The 23,612-nt window shown below is 45.9% G+C and overlaps 1 protein-coding gene across 8 annotated transcripts in view; it reads right to left on the bottom strand.

The window, feature by feature from the left end:
- Vps13d (vacuolar protein sorting 13 homolog D) overlaps positions 1–23,612 on the bottom strand; it is a 226,072-nt gene that overhangs the window by 164,013 nt on the left and 38,447 nt on the right. For 7 of the 8 annotated variants that reach the window (XM_057785000.1, XM_057785006.1, XM_057785001.1 and 4 more), the window contains 9 exons: positions 20,894–23,107; positions 19,537–19,688; positions 15,496–16,524; positions 13,520–13,610; positions 11,605–11,731; positions 9,760–9,940; positions 8,191–8,370; positions 3,983–4,205; positions 1,090–1,300 (listed from right to left, as the gene is read on the bottom strand). In XM_057785000.1, coding sequence (XP_057640983.1) covers positions 1,090–1,300; positions 3,983–4,205; positions 8,191–8,370; positions 9,760–9,940; positions 11,605–11,731; positions 13,520–13,610; positions 15,496–16,524; positions 19,537–19,688; positions 20,894–23,107 — 4,408 coding nt within the window. The remainder of the gene's footprint in view (positions 1–1,089; positions 1,301–3,982; positions 4,206–8,190; positions 8,371–9,759; positions 9,941–11,604; positions 11,732–13,519; positions 13,611–15,495; positions 16,525–19,536; positions 19,689–20,893; positions 23,108–23,612) is intronic. The other variant, XM_057785002.1, reaches the window with a different exon arrangement.

Genomic DNA, 23,612 nt, shown 5'->3' with positions numbered 1-23,612 from the left:
GTCCCAGTGAGAGCATGGCATGAAGTGAATTGCCCAAACCTGGGGGTTAGAACAGGGCTATTTAATGAGGCTACTTTTTAAAGTGTCCCCATTGTAAATATCTTTTGGGGGTTTTGTTTATTTTACTTCATCTGTGTGTGTGCAGGTGTTCATGGAAGTCAAAAGAGGGCATCAGATTCCCCAGAAATGGAGGTATGGGTGGTTGTGAGCTACCTGGCATAGAGGATAGGAACTAAACTTGGGTTCCCCAGAAGAGCAGCAACCTCTGTTAACCACTGAGCCATCTACAGCCTCAGTAGAGCTCTTTGATTGCTATCTAGACACCTTTTATCTTTCCCTGGAGTTAAAATGCAAAATGCTGCTTCTCCCACACCAAAGCACCATAATGAAAGATGTCATAAACTGTAATCAGGGTTCCAGTGTGGATCAGGCAAGCAGGAGCATTACCTAGGCTGCAACCTTGCTAAATACACACCTAAGCTTTGGGCCTGAGCTTGACTCTGTTGGTCTAGGATCATCAAGTTTTCCAGGCAGTTATGAAGCCAGTGAGAACTGAATCAATGATTGCTCTGAACTGCAGACACAAGCTTCCTGCACATGAGGCTAACTACAGAGTAAATCAGGACTGGCCCCTTAGTCTTTAGGAGGGCTTTTCAATGGGCTCCCTTATAGATGGAGCAAAACTGCACCTGGGCAGTTATGCAAAATAAATGGACTTCAGGGAGTCAGCAGTAGGGAGGTCCAAATGCCCAGCTTTTCCAGATACATTGCCTGCTCTCACTACCTCCCTATTACAACTTAAACACATGCTAAATTCCAACTCTTTCTTCTTTGTCAAGACAAGGTTGCAGAAGAGTCCCCGAGTCAAACACTAAGTTAGAGCCATCTAACCACCTTCCTATGTTCCTCAACAAAACATAAGCTCTGTGATGGCAGCAGTTCCTCTTCCATCACACATGTCTGTGTGTATAGCACACAGCAAGGACTCCATTAACACTCTGCATGGTGAAGAAGTGCCCCTCACTTACCTTACAGCACTGATTCCAACCTACCAAGATTTTGCTTACAAGGTATTCAGATAACACTCACTTGTCCAAATTCCTCTCCACCTGCAATTTCAGCCTACAAGGCTCAGTTAAGAGACTTCCTCCTGTCTGGCGCACAAAATAGGAAGGGAAGATCAGGTCCCCACTACTGCTGTCGGAGGCTTGAGAGCCCTCTCTGGGGTGTCTCTCTGCAGCAAAGATGTCCATGTCCTGCAGATCCACGACAATGCAATCCAGCAGGCAGACATGGTCTTCTGCAAGTATCCAAGGAAAAAGAGGCAAGGACAAAATTAGCACTCAGAAAGGGCTGGGCCTGAGCAAACTACAGGATCAGAGTTCCTTCATTCTGTCCTTGAAATTCAGAACCAGTTACCCTGCTCTGCACTACTCAGAAACTTGGCCATCAACTATGAGGCCTTAACCATGGCCTCAAGAGCCCAACATGCATTGTATCCAGCTCTGTGTCCAACACATGCTGCTGCCTGCCCTGCCCTCCACACCAGCCACGCTGCTCACATCCCAGCAAAATTCTTTTTTCAAACACATACCATGTTTAACCATTTCTGCTACCACTGATCAGACCCAAACCACCTTCACCCTTGCCTACAACACCTCCACAAACGATTCCTGCATAATTCCACATTCTTTCCACAAAATACCTAGACAAAAAAAGAAGCAGACTGAAGTGTTCTCTTCCTTTAGAAACTTCAGGAGCTATGTTTAATCCAAAACTCTGGAACCTCCTGCAAATGACTGCAAGGCCCTAGAAAAGCCCCACAGCCTACTTGTCTTACCTCATCACAAGCCATTCTCCCATTTGCTCTCCAAACTTCAGGTTTCCAGTTCTTCGCATCTCCACAAAGGCCACACTCTTTGCTTCTTGGGAAGCCTCATCAGTACCATGACCTACCTACCTCAATCTACGTCGAGTCTTCAATTTCCTTCTGTCTTTCCCATAACATGTACCATAACATATGAATACCATGTTTACCTAATATCTTTCTCCTGTAAGTACCACTCTGGGAGGAACTGTATGTATCTATACATACACATATACAGGGGACAGAGTATTCTAACACCTAGCATTAAGTAGGAGCTTGGTAAACAGTTCTTGATGAGATGGTTGCACTAAAAAATATATAAAACCCATGAGAGCAGAGCTAATCTGTGAGAGAGAGGTGTAATGTCATGACCTCAGAGAGACTATAGGAACAGCTGTAGAACAGAACCACATGGAGACAGTGTGAAAACCACAGCCTTCATCCAAGGCCAGGTACCACTGATGAGAGAATTTTAGTAAAAACCATCAACTGGGTAGGAGAAATGATGTTGGGACAGACATATTCCTAGAAAGACATTCCAAATCTCTGTGTATATTTACATAAGTTCACATATATACACCTTTACAATGCCCATGTACATTCACTTGTGTGTGAAAGTCAAAGGTCAGTGTCTTATGTTGTCTTCCTCAATAGTTTGAGCACACAACCTGGAGCTTACCCACTCAGCTAGACTGGCTGACCAACAAGTCCCAGGGATCCCCCTGCCTCCGCCTTCCCAGCACTGGTATTATGGACATATGCCACTGTACCCAGTTCTGTTGTTGTTACTGTTTAACATGAGTGCTGGGGATGAAATGCCAATCCTCGTGCTTGTGTGTGAGCCCTCTCCTGACTGAGCAATCTCCCTAGCCCAGCCCCATCTCTTCTTATAGGTATCCACTTATGTCAGGCTGGCTGCATGTCTAATCGTCACTGTCTTAACCACTTGTAGAGTGAGTCTCAACACTCATCAGAGTTCAGAGACAGAGTCACACTGGTCAACTGTCTCCTTCCAAAACTCACCATCCTGCTCTATCACCTACTAGCCACATGACAAGCCAAGTTGCCTCATCTCTCTAAGCCTTTCACTCCTCCCTCCCGTGAAGGGGAGATAAACGCTGAGCAGGGTGCTACAAGGATAAGTCCATGCAAATAAACACAGTGGCATCTGGTCCACTGATACATTGAAAAACAAAAAGGCATAATCATGAATGAAATTATCTTTCATCAGCACAGCCATTAGTCTCTTTGGTCTCACCTCTAGGACTACGAGGTCCTGCACGGAGTCCACCAGACCTCAGGTCTATCTAGCAAAAGCAATCAGAACCTCCTTCAGCTGCCACCCTTCACTGCCCACGGTGCAGCCTCACTGGGCTCATCTCAGCCGCCCATATACTATGCCTCCCTCCCAGCTGAGTTCCTCAGAGAAGCACCTCACTTTCCAACATGGCATCCATCAGCAGCAGACTGAAAACTCGAGAGCAAAGATTAGGCCCAGGTTCAGAGTGACAGATTCTTATAGTCACAAGATGGCAGAGTCACAACCCCAACACTGGAGAAGAAGAGGCAGAATGTAGAGGTCAGGCTAGCCTAGGCTACTTATAGAGCCCTGTACCGAAAAGCCCAAAGAGGGAAGGAGATAAAAATCAAAACCAAGAGTACCCATAGCAAGATGACTCAGACCACAGAGTCGTTTTACAGCACTTCCATCCTTAAGCCTGGCTGACACCAATCTTAGTGTCTTATTCTGGGGAACAAAACAGCAGCCTGCAAGGACGGGGTCTGGATAACATAAGTGAGGACACAGGGCTGGGGGGCTGTCACCATCTGCTAGGAGCCATGTGGACATGTAAGAGTCCCACAGATAACTGAAACCCTCTTCCTTTCTATCCCATCTAAATGAATCTACTTTAGAAGTTATCTGAGACTAAACACACATAAGACATTCATGCCTCAAAAGCAGCATGAGGCCTGCTTGGTCACGGCACAGATGTCAGTCTCCATCACATCAACTCATCATGTCAGCCTCTGCCATGTCAACACGGTCCACAGAGCTCCTAGAAGGGCTTCAGGACAACCCTACCTGCACTGCGCAGCTCTTTCGTCTTCTCTTACCTGGGCTGCTGGAACTTTGGCTAACAGGTGGTATGGCCTGCTGCCCTCGCTGCTTGATGGAGGCACTGGGTACAAACTCACTCTTCAGGCTGCCAAGGCCCACTCCTGCGGGAGGCGTCATGAACAGCCCCTGTCCGTGGGGCCCCTTGGGATCCTCTGCACTTGTCATCTTCTTCACGCTGCGTTTGGGTGTGCCTGTTGGAGAAGCTGAAGGCACAGATTCCTAGGAGGAATGAGAGGAAATTAGAAGGCAGAGATGAGGGGGTAGCAGGACCTTCACAGGATCAGAAACCGCATCCTAGTCCCTGCGTTCTCAAAGACTGCAGCAGACCCACTGCCCTCAGACTCCAGGGACAAGAAAGTGGTGGCCGTGACACCACCTCATACACTCATCTTCAAAAATGTTACCAAAGATTCCATTCCTGTCGAGAGCTACAGCAGCATGGCAAGAAGACATTGTCTTTTGGCTCAAGAACAAATAGCAATTTCAGTCAAATTTAACCAAAGCAAATTTCTCAACCATACAATAGATTTACTGCTTTGGGGGAGAGAGAGAGAAGCTTACTGTAATTTAAAAAAAAAAATAATGTGCCTAGGGGACTGCAGAGGCGCCTAGGTATGGAAAAGCTTCCCTAGTCGGATGCCCAGCACCCATAAACTGGATGTGCTGTCTGTCACACACCTGTAAACCCAGGTAGCAGTGGAAACAATTCAAGGCTATCCATGGCTACACAGCAAGTTTGAAGTCAGCCTGAGATATAAACAAAAAGTATCTGAGGGCAATATGACTGCAATAGAATTACCCCAGGAAGAAGTTTATGCATTCTGGTCTCCCCACATGTACTATATTTACTATCTAAGTAACCACAGAAATGAAACAGAAGGCAAACAGGAGGCTAGCTACCCATGTCAGCTTCCTGCTCACATGGAGGAAAGCCAACCCTGGGATTCTGTGGAAAGACAGGACTCTTTTCTTGCTGAGAGTTTTTAGTTGATTCCACAGAGTGAGCCTATTATCAGTGCTTCAACTTCTCCGGGTCCTCAGGACCCCTCAGACTCTTTTCTTGCTGAGAATTTTTAGTTGATTCCACAGAGTGAGCCTATTATCAGTGCTTCAACTTCTCCGGGTCCTCAGGACCCCTCAGAGCCCTGTCTGTGTGTGGCTTGTGCATCATGGGACAGCTCCTTTCTGGTCCTGCCACATGCACGCTGGTGGTATGCAAAGCAATGGTTCTCTGCTGCTTACCACTACAAGGCTGACTCCTCAGCTTTGTTTGGACTAAAAGGTGAAAACCCTGTGATCTCTCCACTTCTTGGGCAGTAATTACAACTAACAGTAACACAAACTTCCTGCATTTTTCAAGAAAGATTGGTAGGTAGATGCTATCCTATAAATGTTTCCACATGAAAATAGCCCTAGTGCTCTGTTGACTCAACTGCAGGCAGCATTTGCTGTCTTCCACTTCACTTCCCTCTACATCCTCTCTGTTGTTAGTTTAAATAAATCAACAGCTTCAGAAGATCAGGCTTTTGAGCAACTCTGCCTTAGAAATTATGGTTTAAGCACAAGCTATGGTTGAGAAAAAGAAAAGGCAATACGGCAAAAATCCAAACATGTCTACTATCATATGGGGTTTTTATAGGAAAGTGTCTCCACATTTGGAAGTCATAAGAGCTGAGGGCACACATGCTCAGGCGATCTACAGGCTCCGCATCAGGAGTATTTGCTGCTTTGGGGCCGCTGGACTGCACATTAGACTCACCTCACATGAGCAAGAACATCAATAGGCAAGAGTAAACACAAAGTGGAAAGGATCAACACAGAGACCGTCAGTCAACACTGGGCTTGTATGAGGAGAGGCGACCAGCACGGCTAAGTGCACCAGTTCACAGAGATCCGCACAAGTGACACACTCCACACAGCCTTAGGAATTCCACTCAAAAACCACGAGTGGGTAACACAGCAGCTTCCCTAGGATTTCTGGATATAAAGTAAGGTCATACAGGAAGCAGTAGCCAGGGCTAAAAAGTCTCTTGATACAGACCTAAGAAAAGCTCCTCTACTCAGACAAGGAGTAATTTCCCAGAGCAACCACACACAAAGTAATGAAGCAGGCCTCTCCAGCAGTGAGGCATTCCAAAGGAACAGCATTTAGGGGTTTTGATTGGTTTTATTTGGTTCTATTTTAAGTACATGAGTGTGAACTGACTGCTGAATGCCACAAGGTGGGTTTTTTGTTGTTTTGTTTTGTTTTCAAAATAACCAAGAGATGAAAGGGGGGAGAAAAAAGGGGGGAGAGAAGCATCTACATTGTGCCTTAAAGAAAAGGTAATCTTTGTAGGTGCAGTCACCTGATATAAAATCCTCAAAAACAAAGGCAGGCAAGTTTCATCATTAAAATGCTATAACTTGTGCTGTTATTTGGCTGAACAAAAATAGGAATCTTTTTGTAAAAAAAATCTTGAAATAGTTTGGCTAACTTTAGAGCACACTTGTTAGCTCAGACACAGACACATCTGATGCAGACAATGAGCCCATTCCTTTTTCTGGAAAGGGAGAGAAACAAAACAATGTGACTGAACTAGATCTCTGACTACAGGTGACCCCCTGCCTCAAGCATTTAGTGTGACCTCAAATAAAGATATATGGAAGACACATTCATAAGAGCCCACCCACTATGTGACTTCTGGACCTCCAGGGAGGGAGAGGACTAGAGATAAAGAGCCGGCTCATCAACAGAGCATGCACACTGGGCGCACCATTACCAAGTCACTAGAGACATACACAAGAGAAGGGTATGCTCCAATGCATGCGAGGGAAGTCCCTGTGCTCCTCACCCTACAACACCCATGCCCTACACACCTATGCATCTCCCTCTTCAGCCATGCCTTCCCCCCTCAACCCCCAACCCCTGTAAAGGAGCCAGCAAATGTGCTTCTCCCAATCTCTATGAGCTGTTACAGCGACTTACTGGACCTGAGGAGAGATCATGGAAACCCCACTGGTTAGTCAGAAGCATGAGTCACCTAAACCTGTGGTTGGTGTCCACAGCGGGCCCAAGCTGGCTACCTTCAGGCAGCTGCACCATGACTGCCCTGACTCCCAGCAGCTTTCTACAAAGGCAGAAAACAGAGGGGAGGGAGCCCCCACAGCTGGTGTCAGGAGTTTCGTTTTATATGCAGAGGAGTTAGCACCAAATGACACAGAGTGGGTGTCCAACAAGCGTCAGCTACCTACTGCTGTTTCTGCTGTTCTGATGCGCTATCAATCAAACCTTACACTCATCTCCTTGAGGCATATCTCCTTCCTACATTAGTAGCTGCTGGACGACAAACAGGCACAGCTGGCGGGGATTCTAGTCAGTGTTTTTCCCGCACACTAAAGATGAGTTTGTACCAAATAAGCAGAGTGAATAGGGCCTGGAGACCAGCAAGGAGTGGTAAGAGCATACTGAGCAGGGCATCTGCTATTTAGACATGTCACTCGGGCTCTGGGAAGGCACACACCAGTGAGGGGACCAAAGTGTCTCCAAGGCCTGCTCAGCTTTGGGGCTAACTGGCTGTTCATGCTCGGAGTCTTAGCTTTCCCAAACAGAGAGTGAAAAGGCTGGCAAGGTTCAGCCGAGGACCTCGAACACGACAGGCAACAATGTCCAGGTCATTTCAATCTGCAGCAGGACACCATCTAACATTTTACCACTACGATAGTTTTAAGAGTCTTCAGGTAAAAACGGGACCAAATCAGGAAAACTGCCCATCTAGAAAGGAATGTCTTTCTTCTTTAATTTACTATTACTATGTAGGTGCATGGTCTATGTGTGAGTGTGGGTACATGTGGGCAACAGCAAACAACTTTTGGAGGTCAGTTCTCTCCTTCCCCTATGGGCTCCAGGGACTGAACTCAGGCAGTCAGGCTTGGTGGCAATTCCACCCCACCCCCGATGCTTTTATACTTGTAGAGTGCACTGTAACCAATAGAAGACTGGACCCTCAGGGTTGTTGGCAGAAACAACTTCATTGCGCTTAATGAGGGTTACACTTAAACTACTGCAGTTGAAAGGTTAGTTGAGATGTCAATAAGATGTTAAAGAAATCTTCCAGCCATGGGCCTCGAAGGTAACAGCAGCCTCTGAGCCATGGACTGGGGATTTTTCAGTTCACATCCAAATTCAAGCTAAACTGAAGAGCTGCAGATGCTGAGGGCTCACCTTATCCTGCAAAAAGGTTCCGGGAAAGCCAGCGAAGAGAAACTTGTTCTTGACTTTCAACTTGCCCAAATTTGCTACTATCAGATTATTTGATCTGGAACTTTCCGGGATGAGAAGCACAGGGGCACCAGCCTCAATATCCAAAAGAACTCTCGAGCATCGCTGAGCCTGGTCCCTCACCTGGTAAGAAAGGAAAGTGCCCATAGGCTCAGTTAATTCCCCAATTTTATAATCAGACATCCATGGGGATGAAAAACTTTCATAAACTTATATAGCAATTAAAGAATATAATAGTTTATTTGTGGCCACTAGAGAAAATCAGAATAAGAAACAAAATAATAATGGAAAGTCCCCAAATATTTGGAAATTAATTTCATACTCCTAAATGACCTACAGATTAGAGAATAAATCATAAGAGAAATGGGAAAATAGTTTTACAATGATAATGAAGAAAACGGATTATGAGACATGTGTGATGTAACAAGGACTCTTATCTTACCAACTACGTCATCTCTCCAGGTCTATGCCGCTTTTAAATTTGTTTGATTAGTTTGGTGTTTGTTTTTCGTTTGTTTGTTTGTTTGTTTTGGTTTTTCGAGACAGGGATTCTCTGTGGTTTTGGAGCCTGTCCTGGAACTAGCTCTCGTAGACCAGGCTGGTCTCGAACTCACAGAGATACGCCTGCCTCTGCCTCCCAAGTGCTGGGATTAAAGGCGTGCGCCACCACCGCCCGGCTGGTGTTTGTTTTTCAATACTGTAGACCAGGATGGCCTCAAAATCAAGAGATCCACCTGCCTCTACCTCTCAAGTGCAGGGAGTAAGAAGAAACGTGTGTAACACCATACCTAGCAATTTATTTAAGGCACATAAGTGTGTGCCTGAATGTACATGTGTACTACATGAGTGCCTGGTATGTAGGAAGGTAGAAGAGGCTATCAAATCCCCTGGAACTGGAGTTACAGACAGTTAATAGCCATCATGTGGGTGCTGGAAACCAAACCTAGGTCCTCTGCAAGAGTAGCCAGAGCTCTTAACTACTGAGCCAGCTCTCCAGCCACTCTGTGCTACTTTTAAGAGAAAAATACAACCTTACAGTACAAAAGGGCTTGGAGAGAGGCCATTCTAGGGATTAAACCTAGTGTATCACTGAGCTACACCCATAAAAGGACTTTTTAATTTATTTAGTATTTCTGTGTATGTACACATGAACCCATGTGTTGGGTGGGAGCATGCATTCCACAGCACACATGTAAAGGTAAAAAACGATTGTATAAGATTCCTGATGTCAACCTCTGATGCCTCTTTGTGCCTGCATAAGCAAGCACATGTATACATACACATGCACACACCCACACTGTTATTCTTTAGATGCCTGTTTGTTTTTTAACTGTAGACAGAAAGGGTATAGATCAAGATGGGAGGAGACAAGAGAGAAAGTGAGAAGAGCTGGGAGAGGAGAACCATAATCAAAAAAACATTCTATGAAAAAAATGTATTTCCAATAAAAGAAAACAATTTTTTTAAAGTTCTATGGATCAGTCAACTTGAAAAGGCCACTTGGCTACCCACCGTCTGACCCTCAACAGCAGCTCGCTGGCGCCCTAGGACATCCTGCAGCTGAGTGAAGTGCTGGATGAAGGCCACCACCTCTGCCTGGAAGCGCTGTGTGTGCACATACTGCACAGAGGCCATCTGGAGGCTCACACGGATGTCATGCTCTCTCTGGAGCAGCGGGTCTGGCTGCCCATATCTGGAAATTAGGGGAAAAAATAGGACTAAGACATCTGCAAGATTTGAGTATTAGAAGAAAACTAAAGTTGACTTAAGGGATTCCCCTCCAATCTTTAGCTTTAGCTACTAAAATGGAAAACCCTTAAAACAAGCCTGTCAATAATTTAATAAGGACATTAAACAAAAGTGTGGTGCGTGACACCCAAGGCTACAAACAGGGGACACTGCTGAGCACAAAACTCACTATACCTCCAGAAAACACCAGCGCCACCTCAGTGCTGCCCTTGTACAGCCCCTCCAATCCCTGCTGTAAGGGACTGCAGCTGCTCCTGGCACAGACTGTGACAATATGGGTTTGGGGAGTAATTTAAAAGTCACAGAGAAATGGAAGCAGCAGAACTAGTGCTTCTAGGGAAAGGGGATTTCTGAAAAACAGAGAGAAATTGCCTTTTTATGTCAGTGAAATGTAGACACTGTCATGTCGCGTGTAGGTTCAAAGATGAACAGAGGACTTCTACAGTCACTCGGAATCTAATGGACTGTGATGCCAAGAAAGACACAGTCAGCGGGGGAAGAATTCGTATTTACCAAGGAAAGCACCTTTCTATCAAGCAAAGAATTAAGGTATAGCACTAATCATCTCCTTTGTTGTAGAACCATGCCATTGGCGTGTATAAAATAAGCAAATCACAATACGTCAAATTCTCAGCAGAGTGTGGCAACCTCACAATGAGAAGTTCTCAGACCAGGGGAGAGTGAGCTTAGGGGGTTCACTAGAGACTGAACCCAGAGCTTTACACAAACTAACAAGCACTCTTCCAGTAAGCTACATCCCAAGCCCACAGATGGTTTTGGGGGACCATTTTTCTCAGCACACTAAAAGTTGGGAGAAGGCTGAACAGAAGCCTTGACTGTGCCTAATACCGAAGGGCGGGACTGTACAACCGTGCTTTCTAATACCTTTCAAGAAGCTGGAAATCTCATCCAGGAAACCATGCTTTAAAGGAAGCAGATCGGCCAAAAGCCACCTTCCAAAATCCAACAGGAATTCAGTTAAGTCACACTTATGAGCAAAAAGAGCACACTCCCATAACTCAGTGTGAGCAGGGCTCTCAGGCTGAAATCAGGCAAGAATGCTCGGTGCTATATGGAAGCCTAGAGATTGTTCAACTTAGGCCCCCATTACAGACAGAGGAAAGGTGGAACAGAGATTAAGTGACTTGCTTCAGGTCACACAACAAGTTGGTAGGAACTGACAGAACCATGGTCTTCTGATAACTGGGATTATTTCAATCCTATCCCATATGCTCATGACACTAAATTATCTCCAATGCAAATCTTCTTCAATAAAATTCAATATAAATCAGGACTCCTCACAAGCTAGATCTTTTTAATTTTACTTAAGAAAGTAAAATGTTTTTCACTGTTTAGTCAATAAGAATTTCAAACACTGAGTTGTCACCAGCTTGGTGAGCAGGGTTTGAGCCCCAGATGGTGGGAGAGCAGCAGCTCTGCAGGCTGTCCTCTGACCTCCATACACACAGGGGGACACAGAGAATAAACACATGTAAAACAGCGTTTAAAAGGGACTGCAACCAGCAGTGATGGTGACAGAGCTGGAGAATGTGGATGTTCTACAGCAGGTGACCTGACACAGCCAGAGAGAAGATGTGCGTGCTTTACTTGAAAGTCTGGAAGATGAGCGCCTCTTCTCCACTTGTGGTGAAGCGCTCTCTGTAGAAGTCTCCGTGTGGCGTGAGGTCACTCAGGGACAGGCTCCCAATGCTTCCCTGCAAGGCCAGGTCTCCCTCTATAGTGTTAAAATTAGAACACAGAATTATGGACAAATTCTAAAAGTGTTTAATGCATCTCAATTAAAACAGACGTGCACCTGCCTCAGACTTCCACTTTTTAATCAAACTAAATGTCAGAGGTAAATTTCCAGATGCCAAGACCCCAGAAAAACCTTTGATGTGCTATTTCTAAGGATGTCAATGTCAAAGTCTAAAGGAGTTGAACAAGTCTAAACGACAACGTCTACACAAGCCTGCAACACCGCATACTAAGAGGCACATCTACCATGGGAAAGAAATCAAACTACTGCATTTCCAACTTAAAGACAATACACTGGCAGCTGCAGATAGACCAGAACACTGGTTACAAGTGAGAGGACCATCACAAGGTCTATTCATAACAGGAATAAAACAACAAGGGAGGAAGTGCCTGTGTCAGCTGCTCAAGCAACACTGAGTGGCTTGCAGTGACTTGACAAAAGAAGTCACTTTTTGTGCGTGGGGACGACGGTGCTGACACAGACTGGAAGTGAGTCTGCTGCCAGGGGCACAGCCTGGGGTAGAGGATGGAGATGGGTGCTAGGGCACGTGTACTGGAATGTGAGCATAAAATGGTCCTTCCAATAATGCCAGGCAGGGTGCAGGGGCTGATGTGCACCTGCAATCCCAGTACTAAGAAGGCAGAGGCAGCCGGGCGGTGGTGGCGCACGCCTTTAATCCCAGCACTCGGGAGGCAGAGGCAGGCGGATCTCTGTGAGTTCGAGGCCAGCCTGGTCTAGAAGAGCTAGTTCCAGGACAGAACCAAAAAGCTACAGAGAAACCCTGTCTTGAAAATCTAAAAAAAAAAAAGAAGGCAGAGGCAGGTGGATCCCTAGGAGTTGAAGCCGGGTCTCATGGAAGTTCCAGGGCCGTTACTGAACTGCTATTTCTACAGGACTAAACCAATCATAACTTTACACAGCTGTCACCATGATCACCACGGTATACATACACCTCTGGCAGGCCAGGTCGGCTCCCCAGGGATTCAAAGGCATCTATTTATTTTTTGATTCTTAATGTCTACTAACAAAATTGCCATGATTCTCCCTATTAAAGACCACTCTTCTAGGATGCTTTTCTAAAATAACGCCTGGCACAAGACCTCTGTATCAGTTAATTTCTTCTCCAGATAATATTCTTGACTTCAGGGCAGTGTCAGCATCGTGGTCTTCACTACTGCATTGCACATTCCTTCATGAAGGGCAGTGTCTGAGCTCATGCTTTATAAACCCTATCACTTAGAACATAGTATTCTAGTAAGAATTCCAACTGCAAAAGCCCACCAGAAAGAGGCCAGCTTTGCTACCATCCCCTGCTGCAGAAACCACACCTTCTCTTGGCAGCACCCCTACTCATAGCACCAACAAAATGAGCTTGTCCCATTTTTCCACAGACAGCCTTTTGACCTGACTGTCTTCCAGATCTAATTATTAATTTCTCGCCGTTTCACTCTCAAAACTATCCCAATTTAAACAACAAAAAAAAATTTATCTGGGCACACTACACAGACAGATGCTAGGGGCCCTTGGGATGAGATGGGAGAGGAACAGGGAGAAAGTTGTACCATTACCTGCCTTTGTAATAAGCCATCCAGACAATGCTGATCCCAAAGCCAGGATTGGGACCACCACCAAAAATGATGGCCATACCAATACCCACCATCAAGCCACAGCTGTACACCTTATTGGTGTGTGAGGACAACTAGTTTTGTGCTGGGTGTTGGAATACTTACCAAGATCGTGGGTATTTGGTTTTGCCCCACTTACCAATCATTTCCACATGTGCTACTAATTTAGACACATTTGCTTTAGCCAGCTCACTGGTGGCCTTGCTCAGCACAAGAGAAAGCGAATGAACCTAGGACACAAGGTACAAAACAAAAAGCAAGTCAATGAGGGAACAAGAAACAGCAGGACAGAATGGGTGAGAATGGGGACAAGCTCGGAAAGGTGAAGGTAAATCTTATTTGTGTGTGTGTGTGTGTGTGTGTGAGCATGCATGTATACACAAGGAGGTCCAAGGACAACTTCCAGGGGTCAGACCTCTCCTGCTACCATGTGAATCATCAAGCCTAACAGCAGATACCTCCACCCGCTGGACAATCTCCACGGCCCTGGAATCTGCTTTAAAAGACTTCAGTGAAAAGGGAATGCAGGTGATGTGATGAATTTTAGTGGAGGAAATATTGAAGGTCATGACTCATTTCTTCCATTGTGATATATTACAAATCCATCATAATAAAAATATTCAAAAATCCGTGTCTCAAAAAATACATTGTGGGGCTGGAGAGATGGCTCAGAGGTTAACAGTACTGACTGCTCTTCCAGAGCTCCTGGGTCCAGTTCCCAGCAACCACATGGTGGCTCACAGTCATCTATAATGAGATCTGGTGCCCTCTTCTGTCATGCAGACAGAATGTTATGTACATAATAAATCTTAAAAAAAAAAAATACAGTCCTGTGCTCCTAGAGCAGCAGTGTAAACAAAGCCCCCAGGAGTGCACCACATCTTACCAGAGTGGGGAAGGATTCCTGAGGCAGAGCCACCTTTATAACATATCAAATGCAACCAAAGAATGGCTGAACACTGCCACTTCCAGTCACCTTGCTAGGCCCAATGCTCCTGAGCCTCAGAGCGCAGCCAAGTAGTGTGTTCACCACCCGCTGAGCAAGAGACAGAGCTGGTTTTTCAGCCAACTAAGTAAGAGACAGAACAGCTCCCCACCCTACTCACGCCCCCATCTCTCCTCCCAGGTGTTCCCTTCAAGAAGAGTGAAGCCTGCTGTGAGTTAGAGAAGCAAGAGAACACCAACATGGGGAAATAGAGTTCCCTTCCTGGCTGCTCCCAGTAGTGCATGCAAGACCCCATGCAACAAGACATGCAGATAAACACCTTCCTCCCCAGGCATACAGAAGTGACCAGCTGCTACTGCGCAGGTGCCAGAACTTACAATATGCCTGTATTGCCTTTCGCAGTCAACTCGGCATACCTGCCTACTGTTCCATCACACAGCAGACTGCCTTAAATCTAGTCTTAAATGCTACCCTTATGGGCTTTTTTTAATATTTACAATATGAATATCAAGATTAAGTTTCAAGCATGGCAATCCATATCATAATGAAAACTGTGACAGCAACCATTCACTGGATACTTGCTATGTGCCATATACCATGTGGAGCGTCGCACATTAAGGCTTGGGACCACCCTCTATACGGGCACTGTACCACAACACCCAGTTTGCTGATGAAAAAGCCTGACGGAAAGAGGGTCCCTCATTTCCCAGGTCACAGCTACAGGTTACAGTACAAGGGCCAGGACTTTTGCACACTGCACTCTGTGGCTCGCTACGGTGAGCGCAGTGGCAGTCAGTGATGCTGTGAGAGGGCAGGGAACTAACAAGGAAGCCATGCACAGAAGTTGCATAGAAGAAGCTTGCGACCGTGCACAGACTCATGGCTAAGTGGTGCACACAGCCCTCATGTCGGACGGGCAGTGAGAAAACAAAAGAAAAACAAAAATATTCCCTGGAATCACATAGCTGGAGGGAAGACAAGATGCTTAAACTACATATTCTCTCTGCCTCCAGATGAACTTTACAACTAAGCCCTTTCCAAGACATTGATGTCACTAATGACTGTATTTCTCAGCAGAAAGTCAGAGACTACATAGCTCTTTGCCAGGACAAATGGAAAATGCTCACATTTAGATATGATTCAAACTCATCTTCAGAGTGTAACGATACCTTGAGATCCAGCTTGGAGTTCACAGGCTCCTGGAGCTCAGACTCCATGGAAGTGCTGGACTCCGACTTCACATTCTGTAGAGGGCCCTCGGGTGGTACCTTCATGGCATGGTTGTCTGCAGTGGAGCCAATCCCAAAAAAGTCCAGAATCACCACCCAGGTTTGCAGGGTGATCAGCACATCCAAGCAGTTAAAGTCAATGTCGACGCTCCGGTTAATGCGATTGTAACTAGAAGAGAATTCTGGGTGTTTTTTATCCACCAAGAATATATTGATGTGGACCAAGGAATCGTCAAATTTATTCTTTCCAGGAAGCTTGGGCTCATCCACTGTGGGAGAAGGAGGTGGAGTCAGGGGGTAGCTGTTCTCCTGAACTTCCTTTTGCTTTTTCCGCGATGTGGAGATGGGTCTTTGATACAGCTGAAAGACATTAGGAGCTTCCTCCATGTGGGAAGGGAGAGACCGGGGCATGTCGGGATACTCCACAGTGGACACCAAAGGGCAGGACTGGGAGAGATACTCCTTCTGGGATAAGCTAGATGGCTTGGGAGCCCCTCGAGACACCATCAGGCTCTTATACTTGGAGTCTGGATTCTTCTCCAGTAAGTCTTCCATGAGGAGCGAGCGCAGGGTAATCTGAATGGACAAGGTCTGCGGATGGTCTTTACTGAACTCCACCTCAAAATCCTGAAACTTCAAGCTCACCAATCCTTGGGCCCCCAAAGTCAGATCCCCACTCAGCTGAACCTGCAGCTCTGATATACAGAAGTTAGCCTGAATCTGAGTGAAGGCTTTGGCTTCCTTCACAGACAAGGACTTCTGGGAGGTGCTAGAGAAGCTGGAGTGGCTGAACAATCCGTTGTCCTTCCTCGCCACAGAAGGTTCTCCGCAGGAACTGAGAGGGGGCAAAGGGGAGGCAGGGCAGGGGGAGGATGGGGTACTGGTTGCGAACTTATTCAGATCTTCACTGTACACAAGGTTGTCCAGCGTCTGTAAAACCTGCTCATACACGTGCTTGGCTAACACCACCTGCATTCAAAGGGAACAACCTAGTTACTCCAAAATCATTTTTTAAAATGGATTTGTAATTCTGTGTATTGGGGGCTATACAGGAGTGCAGGCGCTCATGGAGGTTATAAGAGTCAGACCCCTCCCCCACATATATCACCCCACACTGAAGTTACAGGCAGCTGGCAGCTGCCCAACATAGAGGCTGGGAACCTAACCCAGGTCTTCTGGAGAGCAGAGAGTGGCCCTAGGCACTGAGCCACCTCTCCAGTCCCCAACACTATTCTTATCACACAGACCCTGAACTCCCAGTTGGTGTTTCTGTTTACCAAGAGGCTCTATGTGAGCTGGCATCAAGGCCCATCATTTCTTTTTCATCCTTTCTTCTTTCCACCCACTTCTACTCATGAGGCTCTCCCTAGCCCCTTGCAGAATAATCTATGCACATCAACATGTGAGTGCTCTTGTATGCTTGAGAAGGCAAAGCTAGTCTTTCTAACCACACTAATAACTGCAGAAAGCAAGGAGAAGACTTCCAAGAGTCTATGTGGGCACAGCACAGGACTGAATGCGAGGCTATACACTACTGCAGAGTCAGCGGGGCAGGCAGCACTGTGGGTACTGTTCAAACCATGACGCTCTCCTGCAGTCATGTTTTTCTCGGTGTTCGTTGTTGGAGCTGGGACGGGACCCAGAGCCCTGTGCACGATAGGCAAACACTGTCACTGAGCTGCACCCCCAGCTTCTTACTCTCTTTTAGTTAGAATTTCTTATTTAAAAATATTTTCAAGTACATCTTTTTTTACTAATTAAGGGCAATTAACAGAGGGATTCCAACTCATAGATAGAGAAATTTTGACAGACTTGGAAAGTGACCGTTCTATAACCCCTAATTTAATCTTCATCCCCATAGAGTTCATTAGTGGAATGAAGCAACAGAAATGACTGACAGGGAATTTTACAAGTGAAGAGATCAGGCTCTTTCCACCTACACACCCTCGTCAAATGCAGACATTGTGTGACAGATACAATGTAACCGGAGGTGCATGACAGCATCTGTGACAGTCTAGGCAAAAGAGAAGCAGAGCCAAGAAAAAACCCAGAATCCAGAGAAGCCTGTGTAGTTCATGGCAGAAACACGTTCGGAAAGACACAAACAACAGCCAATGCTGCAAAATACTATTTTAAGGTGTGTTGCTTTTGTTCAGGCTGCATTTGTTTTACTCTGTGAAGCTGTGATTCTTTGCCTGTCTAAAACACCTGATGGTCTAAAGAGAAGAATTGTCAACAGTAAGGCAGGAGCAAGGATAGGCGGGGCTGGCAGGCAGAGAGTATAAATAGAAGGAGAAAAGAGGAAGAGGAGGAGCAATGAGAGAAAGGGGGAGAAGGACATCAGGGCCAGCCACCAGCCAGCCACAGAGCTAAGAGTGAAAGTCAGATGTACAGACATAAGGAAAAAGCCAGGGGCGGGGGAAGAGCAAAAGGTAGATGGAATCATTTAAGTTAAAAAAAAAAAAAAAAGCTGGTTATAAACAAGCCAAACTATGGCCGGCCATTCATAACTAAGAATAAGCCTCCCTGTGTGATTTGAGAGCTGGGTAGTGAGAAGTCCAAAAAAAGTCAAGACTAAAGAGCCCAAAAAGAGTAAAACATCACACAACAGATGCTCTTACAAAGGACCCAAGTTCAATTCCCAGGACCAGACTCTCAACCATCTGTAACTTCAGTCCCAAGGGAATTGATGACCTCTTCTGACCTCTGTGGGCACTAGGCACACATGTGGTTCACAGACATACATGCACATAAAACACCCATACATGTAGAATAAAAAATTTAATTTAGAGAGAGAACTGGGGAAGGTTTCTCACCCAAAGACCCACACCTAGGAGCCATATATTCCAACAGAGATAGAAATACGTGGTCCTGAGTTACTTCAGAGCCACTGAAAGACAGACTCTCCACCAGCTACACTGACAGAGGGTCTTGACAGATGGTCAACTGTCCTAAGATTCTGAGGACACGTGTTTCCTAACTTTACTCTTTCCTCTAGTACTGTGAAGTCAGAAAGGAAAAAAATGTCACTTATGAAGGAGAATGGGTACATGCACAGCTCACACACACGCATGCTATCTGACCCAATTCTGTCAATGGCTCAGATCACACTGTTCTACAGGTTAGTCTAAGTGCGAACAAAGTGGGGTGAGAACTGCTTTCTCCTGGGAAGCAGCAACTGGCTTTTGGGCACGGGATTAGAGATCCACTTTCTTCCTCTGTGACAAAGGAAGAAAGCCACTGCCCAGGAACAAAATGAGATGGCAAAAGGATAGATACCATGTTGATGAGGGATCCTGGCACTCAGGAGGCTGAGTCAAGAGGATTATAATTTCAGAGTCAGCCTGGGCTACAGAGCTCTTCCGTGTCTATTAGAACAAGCTATCAACAACATGAATGTTCAACATATATTTTCCTTCCAATGCTTAACATACATAAATACATACCATTATAATCTGAGTACTATCTACAATATAAATATAAAATAAACACAGATGGGCTAAAGAGATGGCTTAGCAATTAAAAGCATTTGCTGCTCTTGGAGAAGACTTGGTTTCAATTCCCCACAACCACATAGTAGCTCACAATCATCCATAACTCTAGTTCCACAGAATCAGGCCCCCTCATCTGGCCTACTTAAACACCAGACACATACACAGTGCACTACACACACACACACACACCTGTCACATGCATAAAACTTAAACACCAACTAAATGTCCCTAATCTGAAATCCAAAATACCCCAAAAATCTGACACTTTCCAATAACTAATCCAACATTAAAAAGGTTACCAACCTAAGAGCATTTCAGATGCCAAATTAGAGACCAGAGATGCTTGACCATGAAGGTTTGGAAATGTCCTAAATACACAAAGTTCCAAAAGCTAAAACGCATCAGGCCTCCCACATCTCAGACAAGGAACACCACCTGATTGGATCTCAACTGCCCTGACCTGAAAATCAATCCTGTGTTTATTTACCTGAACTGGGTTGACGAATTTTCCTTCAATCTTCATGATGCTGGATGTCCCCAGGTCATCTGGACTGAGGGAAAAAGTCAGCTCGGACTCTCTCTCGATAGGGATCTTCTCCAGTTTAAACTGGATGGTGGTGTTGTTCAGGATATGAAAGGCTGGCAGAAGGGAACAACAATGACAGACCATGAACACTAATACCTGGTTTGTTATTGATAATCAAGTGTCCTGTATATAAAATGAAGCCCAGGGATTCTCTGATGCTGGGTTGGTCTGAGTCTATAACTGAGACCAAAACTTACAACATGCCAGATGGTGGTGGCACACACCTTTAATCCCAGCACTTGGAAGGCAGAGTTCAAGGCCAGCCTGTTCTATATATACAGTGAGTTCCAGGACAGGCACCAAAGCTACACAAAGAAACCCTGTCTCAAAAAACAAAAAACAAAAACAACAAAAAAGACTCACAACAAGCAGAACCACAAGATAAGTTTACACAAGGGGAAAAGAAGGTTTTTTCATGACATTTTCTGCTTGACAGCTTCAAAATATGAAATAGCAAAGCTGGGAAAACAGCTCAAAGGCCACAGACTATCTTACATTTCTCTTAGCCATAAAAGCTAATTTTTCAAACCAGACTGCCTCCTTCCTTAGCTTTCACAGACAGACAACAGCCTTCTCATAACTCTAACTGAACACCTTATTCCAGAGAAATCTGTACGGTAAGCATGAAAATGCAGGAGTGACCGAGTGCACACCTAGCACACTCAAGTCCAGAGGCTGGCTCTCCAAATTCCAAATGCATCAGTGAAGGACCTTCTGAGAACCACAGGCATTTTCAAAGGCATTAGTTTCTTCAACTTCCCTGATTCTGGAGCTGGACTGCTTGGGTCTAACTGTCTGCTCCCAGAATACAAACATGAAAACATCACTGCTTGAAGCCTGCACAGGTCCTGTTAGAAAACAGCAGAGCAATGGAAGATCACAACACCCAGAGAGCAAGTTTCCCTTCCGTTTACATTCATCTCTCGTGCTACCCAAGGCTGCGATATTTAACTAAGAGAAACCTTAGAACAAAAGAATAGAAAGAGTATATGAAATGAGGTCACACTACATCCACCCACTGAAGCACCTCTGGAAACGCATTCAGCCAACAACAAAGGGCAACACTTCAAGTACACTCTTACTTTGTCCACAGAGACAGTAAAGCCACGCCAGTCCTCCCTGAAGCTGTTAAAACAGCACTATGACTTTCCACACTTTACCCAGAGATAACCCTCAAAGGGGCTGTGCTGTTTTCAGGACACACACAGCAGCTGGCTTTAGAACCTTTACACATTCAAAACTCGGCTCTGCTTCTCACCTTGGCCTCGATGCAGAGATTCAAAGAAATCATGTCGTGTAAAGTGAGCCTCCTCCTGACTGTTGGCACTGGCAGACCCAGAGGGTGGGCAAAACGTCCGACTGACTTCCGGTCCGGCACCATCTCTGGCCGCCAGCTGAGTGCAATTCAAAGAATAGAGCTTAATGTCTTTGATTTCCACCTGCAGGCGGTCGCTTCTGGACTCATCATCTCCTGCCACAAAATTCTGGATAAATATCTGTCCCAAGTGTCCCACCAGCAGCTCAGGACTCCCAGGCCTCCGCGGGATAGAAACAACTGGAGACTCGATGTTTATGTTCAAGATGAGCTTCACGGTGTCCGATCGAGGGGAAGGAAGGCCAAACCCATAGATTTCATTCTCCTCCAAGACAAAGGGCTCCCGGGTCTTCTTTGGGGTTTCGAAGAGTGACACCATCTCACTGTACTCAGCAGTCTTGGTGGCTAACACTGTGGTGACTTTGGTAGCTGCACTTTTCAACATACTGCGAAAACTCTCCTCCAGCTCGTCCATGGACAATGTCAACTCCTTCAGGAACTTGGCGGAGTGGTTACAGTGCAAGGACGCCATCTTCAGGCTGAGGAAGCACTCCTGTTTGGATTTCTCTACAAACGTGAAGCTCAATGCTTCGCTCAGAGCTGCATCTTCCATCCTGACAAACACGCTTTCAAAATAGCCAATGTCGCTGACAATGTTCTCGTAGCCTACGGAATTCCCAATGCTGACGACATACTGGTTCTTCACGTTGTCTTGTGTCAGATCCATGAGCTGCAAGCAGCCAAGGGAACCACTCATGTCAAATGAGCTGCCCATCGACACATTCACTTTTGTGCCACCAATACTGGCCGTTGCGATTTTCCTGCCCTGTCTCTCCCCATCGGCCAGCCCCACTGTCCGAAGCAGCAGGAGGTTGAGTCTGTGGATCTCCACGGCAACCTCGGTGTTCTGCTCATAAGTCGACTGAATCGTGCCCTGTTCTCTAAAACTTCTTTCTAGGTCAGTCATCAGAGGCTGAGGGCTCATGTCATCCTTTTCCTTGGGGAAGGACTTTTGAAGAAAACCAATGAGCTCCACAATTGTCTCTGGGTTTAAGATGATGTCCAAGTTATTCACCTGAAGGGAAATCACCTGCAGTGTGCTGTCCAAGTTCATGGACGGACACTCTGAACTCACAAACTGATACTCCAGTTTAATGAGGGACTCTTGTTCTTTGGTGAGTATTTTCTCCAGGGAAACACTAGTGGCCGATTGGTTGTTCAGGGTAGCCACATCAGTTAGGAAGGCCACATTAGGTCCAGAGACAGGAGACTGGGCCCTGCTATCCCGGAGGCTTCCTGTGGGAATATCAAAACTCAGGTTCTTGTGGGAAGCCATCAAAAGGTCAAAATCAGCACCATAAGTCTGCATGGTGTCCACCAGGAGCAACCCGTGAACAGTCAAGGAGACTTCAGCATCATAGGGCCTCTTCACAAAGTGAGCATTAGTGCCGAACACCTTGAGCACAGAGATGTAGCGCCCACTGCTCTCCACACCAAGCTGCATGCAGTTCACCTTGAATTCCGCTAGGAGGAGCTGTGACTCCACCAGCACCTCCCGTGTGTGCTGCTCTAGCATCACAATGCTCTGGGTCAAGTTCATTACTGAATCCTGCAGGCTTCCTCGTGGGCCTTCCTGGGGGAAAATCTTCTCTCTGATCTGGGTGTCAGAGGGCTTCATTTCAGGCGTAGTGAGGAGAGCAAAGCAGTTCTTTAGAGCAGATATCTTGTCTTCATTGATGTGGATTTTTAAGTCTGGTAAATTGCCTGAGAGCACAGCCCCAGGGTACTTAGGGTCTGATGTGTAGATCAGTCGGCGTTCTAACTGTAGGTGAACATTGAACTTCTCAACCACGTGTGTTGGCCCTACATCGATGTCCTGCACACGCTTCCAGTTGTCTCTCACGCGCCCCACCATAACCTGGAGGTCCATGAATGTCAAGGAGTATCTTTCATACATTTGTGAGCTCATCAGATGAGCCTGAAGTTGTTCCTCACTGAATTCCACTCCAGAAAACGGTGGCACTTTCTCCCCACTGCTGCTGCTGGTCTCTGGAGGTGGGGTGCTGGGAGGTGTGGCAAGAGGGGTCTTATATTCATCGTCACTGAACTGATTCTCTTCAGAGGCTGACCCATCCCCACTTTTCCTCCTAGAGTCTTCTATAAGGAAAAATAAAGACAGTAAGTAAAATGTCTATTTCATCCCTCCCTTCTTCCTTCTTACAATTAAGAGGACTGGAGAGACAGCTCAGAGCTTAGGAGCACTTTCTGCTCTTGCAGAAGATCCAGGTTGGGTTCCCAGCATCCACATGGCAATTCACAACCACCTGTAACTCTAGTTCCAGGGAATCAGGTGTCCTCTTCTGGCCTCTTCAGGCTCATATATACATGCAGTGCATATAAACTCATAAAACATAAATTAAAAAATAAATTTTTAAAAAGAATCTCAGTCACATGGTCGTGGCCCACACCTTTAATCCTAGCAACTCAGAAGGCCAAGGCAGGTGAATCTCTGTGCGTTTGAGGCCAGCCTGATCTACAAAGTGAGTTTCAGTACAGTCAGGTCTGTTTCACAGAGAAACACTGTCTTGAAAAACATAGATAGATAGATAGATAGATAGATAGATAGATAGATAGATAGACAGACAGACAGACAGACAGACAG

The sequence above is a fragment of the Chionomys nivalis genome, chromosome 11 (assembly GCF_950005125.1).
Source record: "Chionomys nivalis chromosome 11, mChiNiv1.1, whole genome shotgun sequence".
Lineage (NCBI taxonomy): Eukaryota > Metazoa > Chordata > Mammalia > Rodentia > Cricetidae > Chionomys > Chionomys nivalis.
This window is presented reverse-complemented; position numbering and strand designations above follow the sequence as displayed.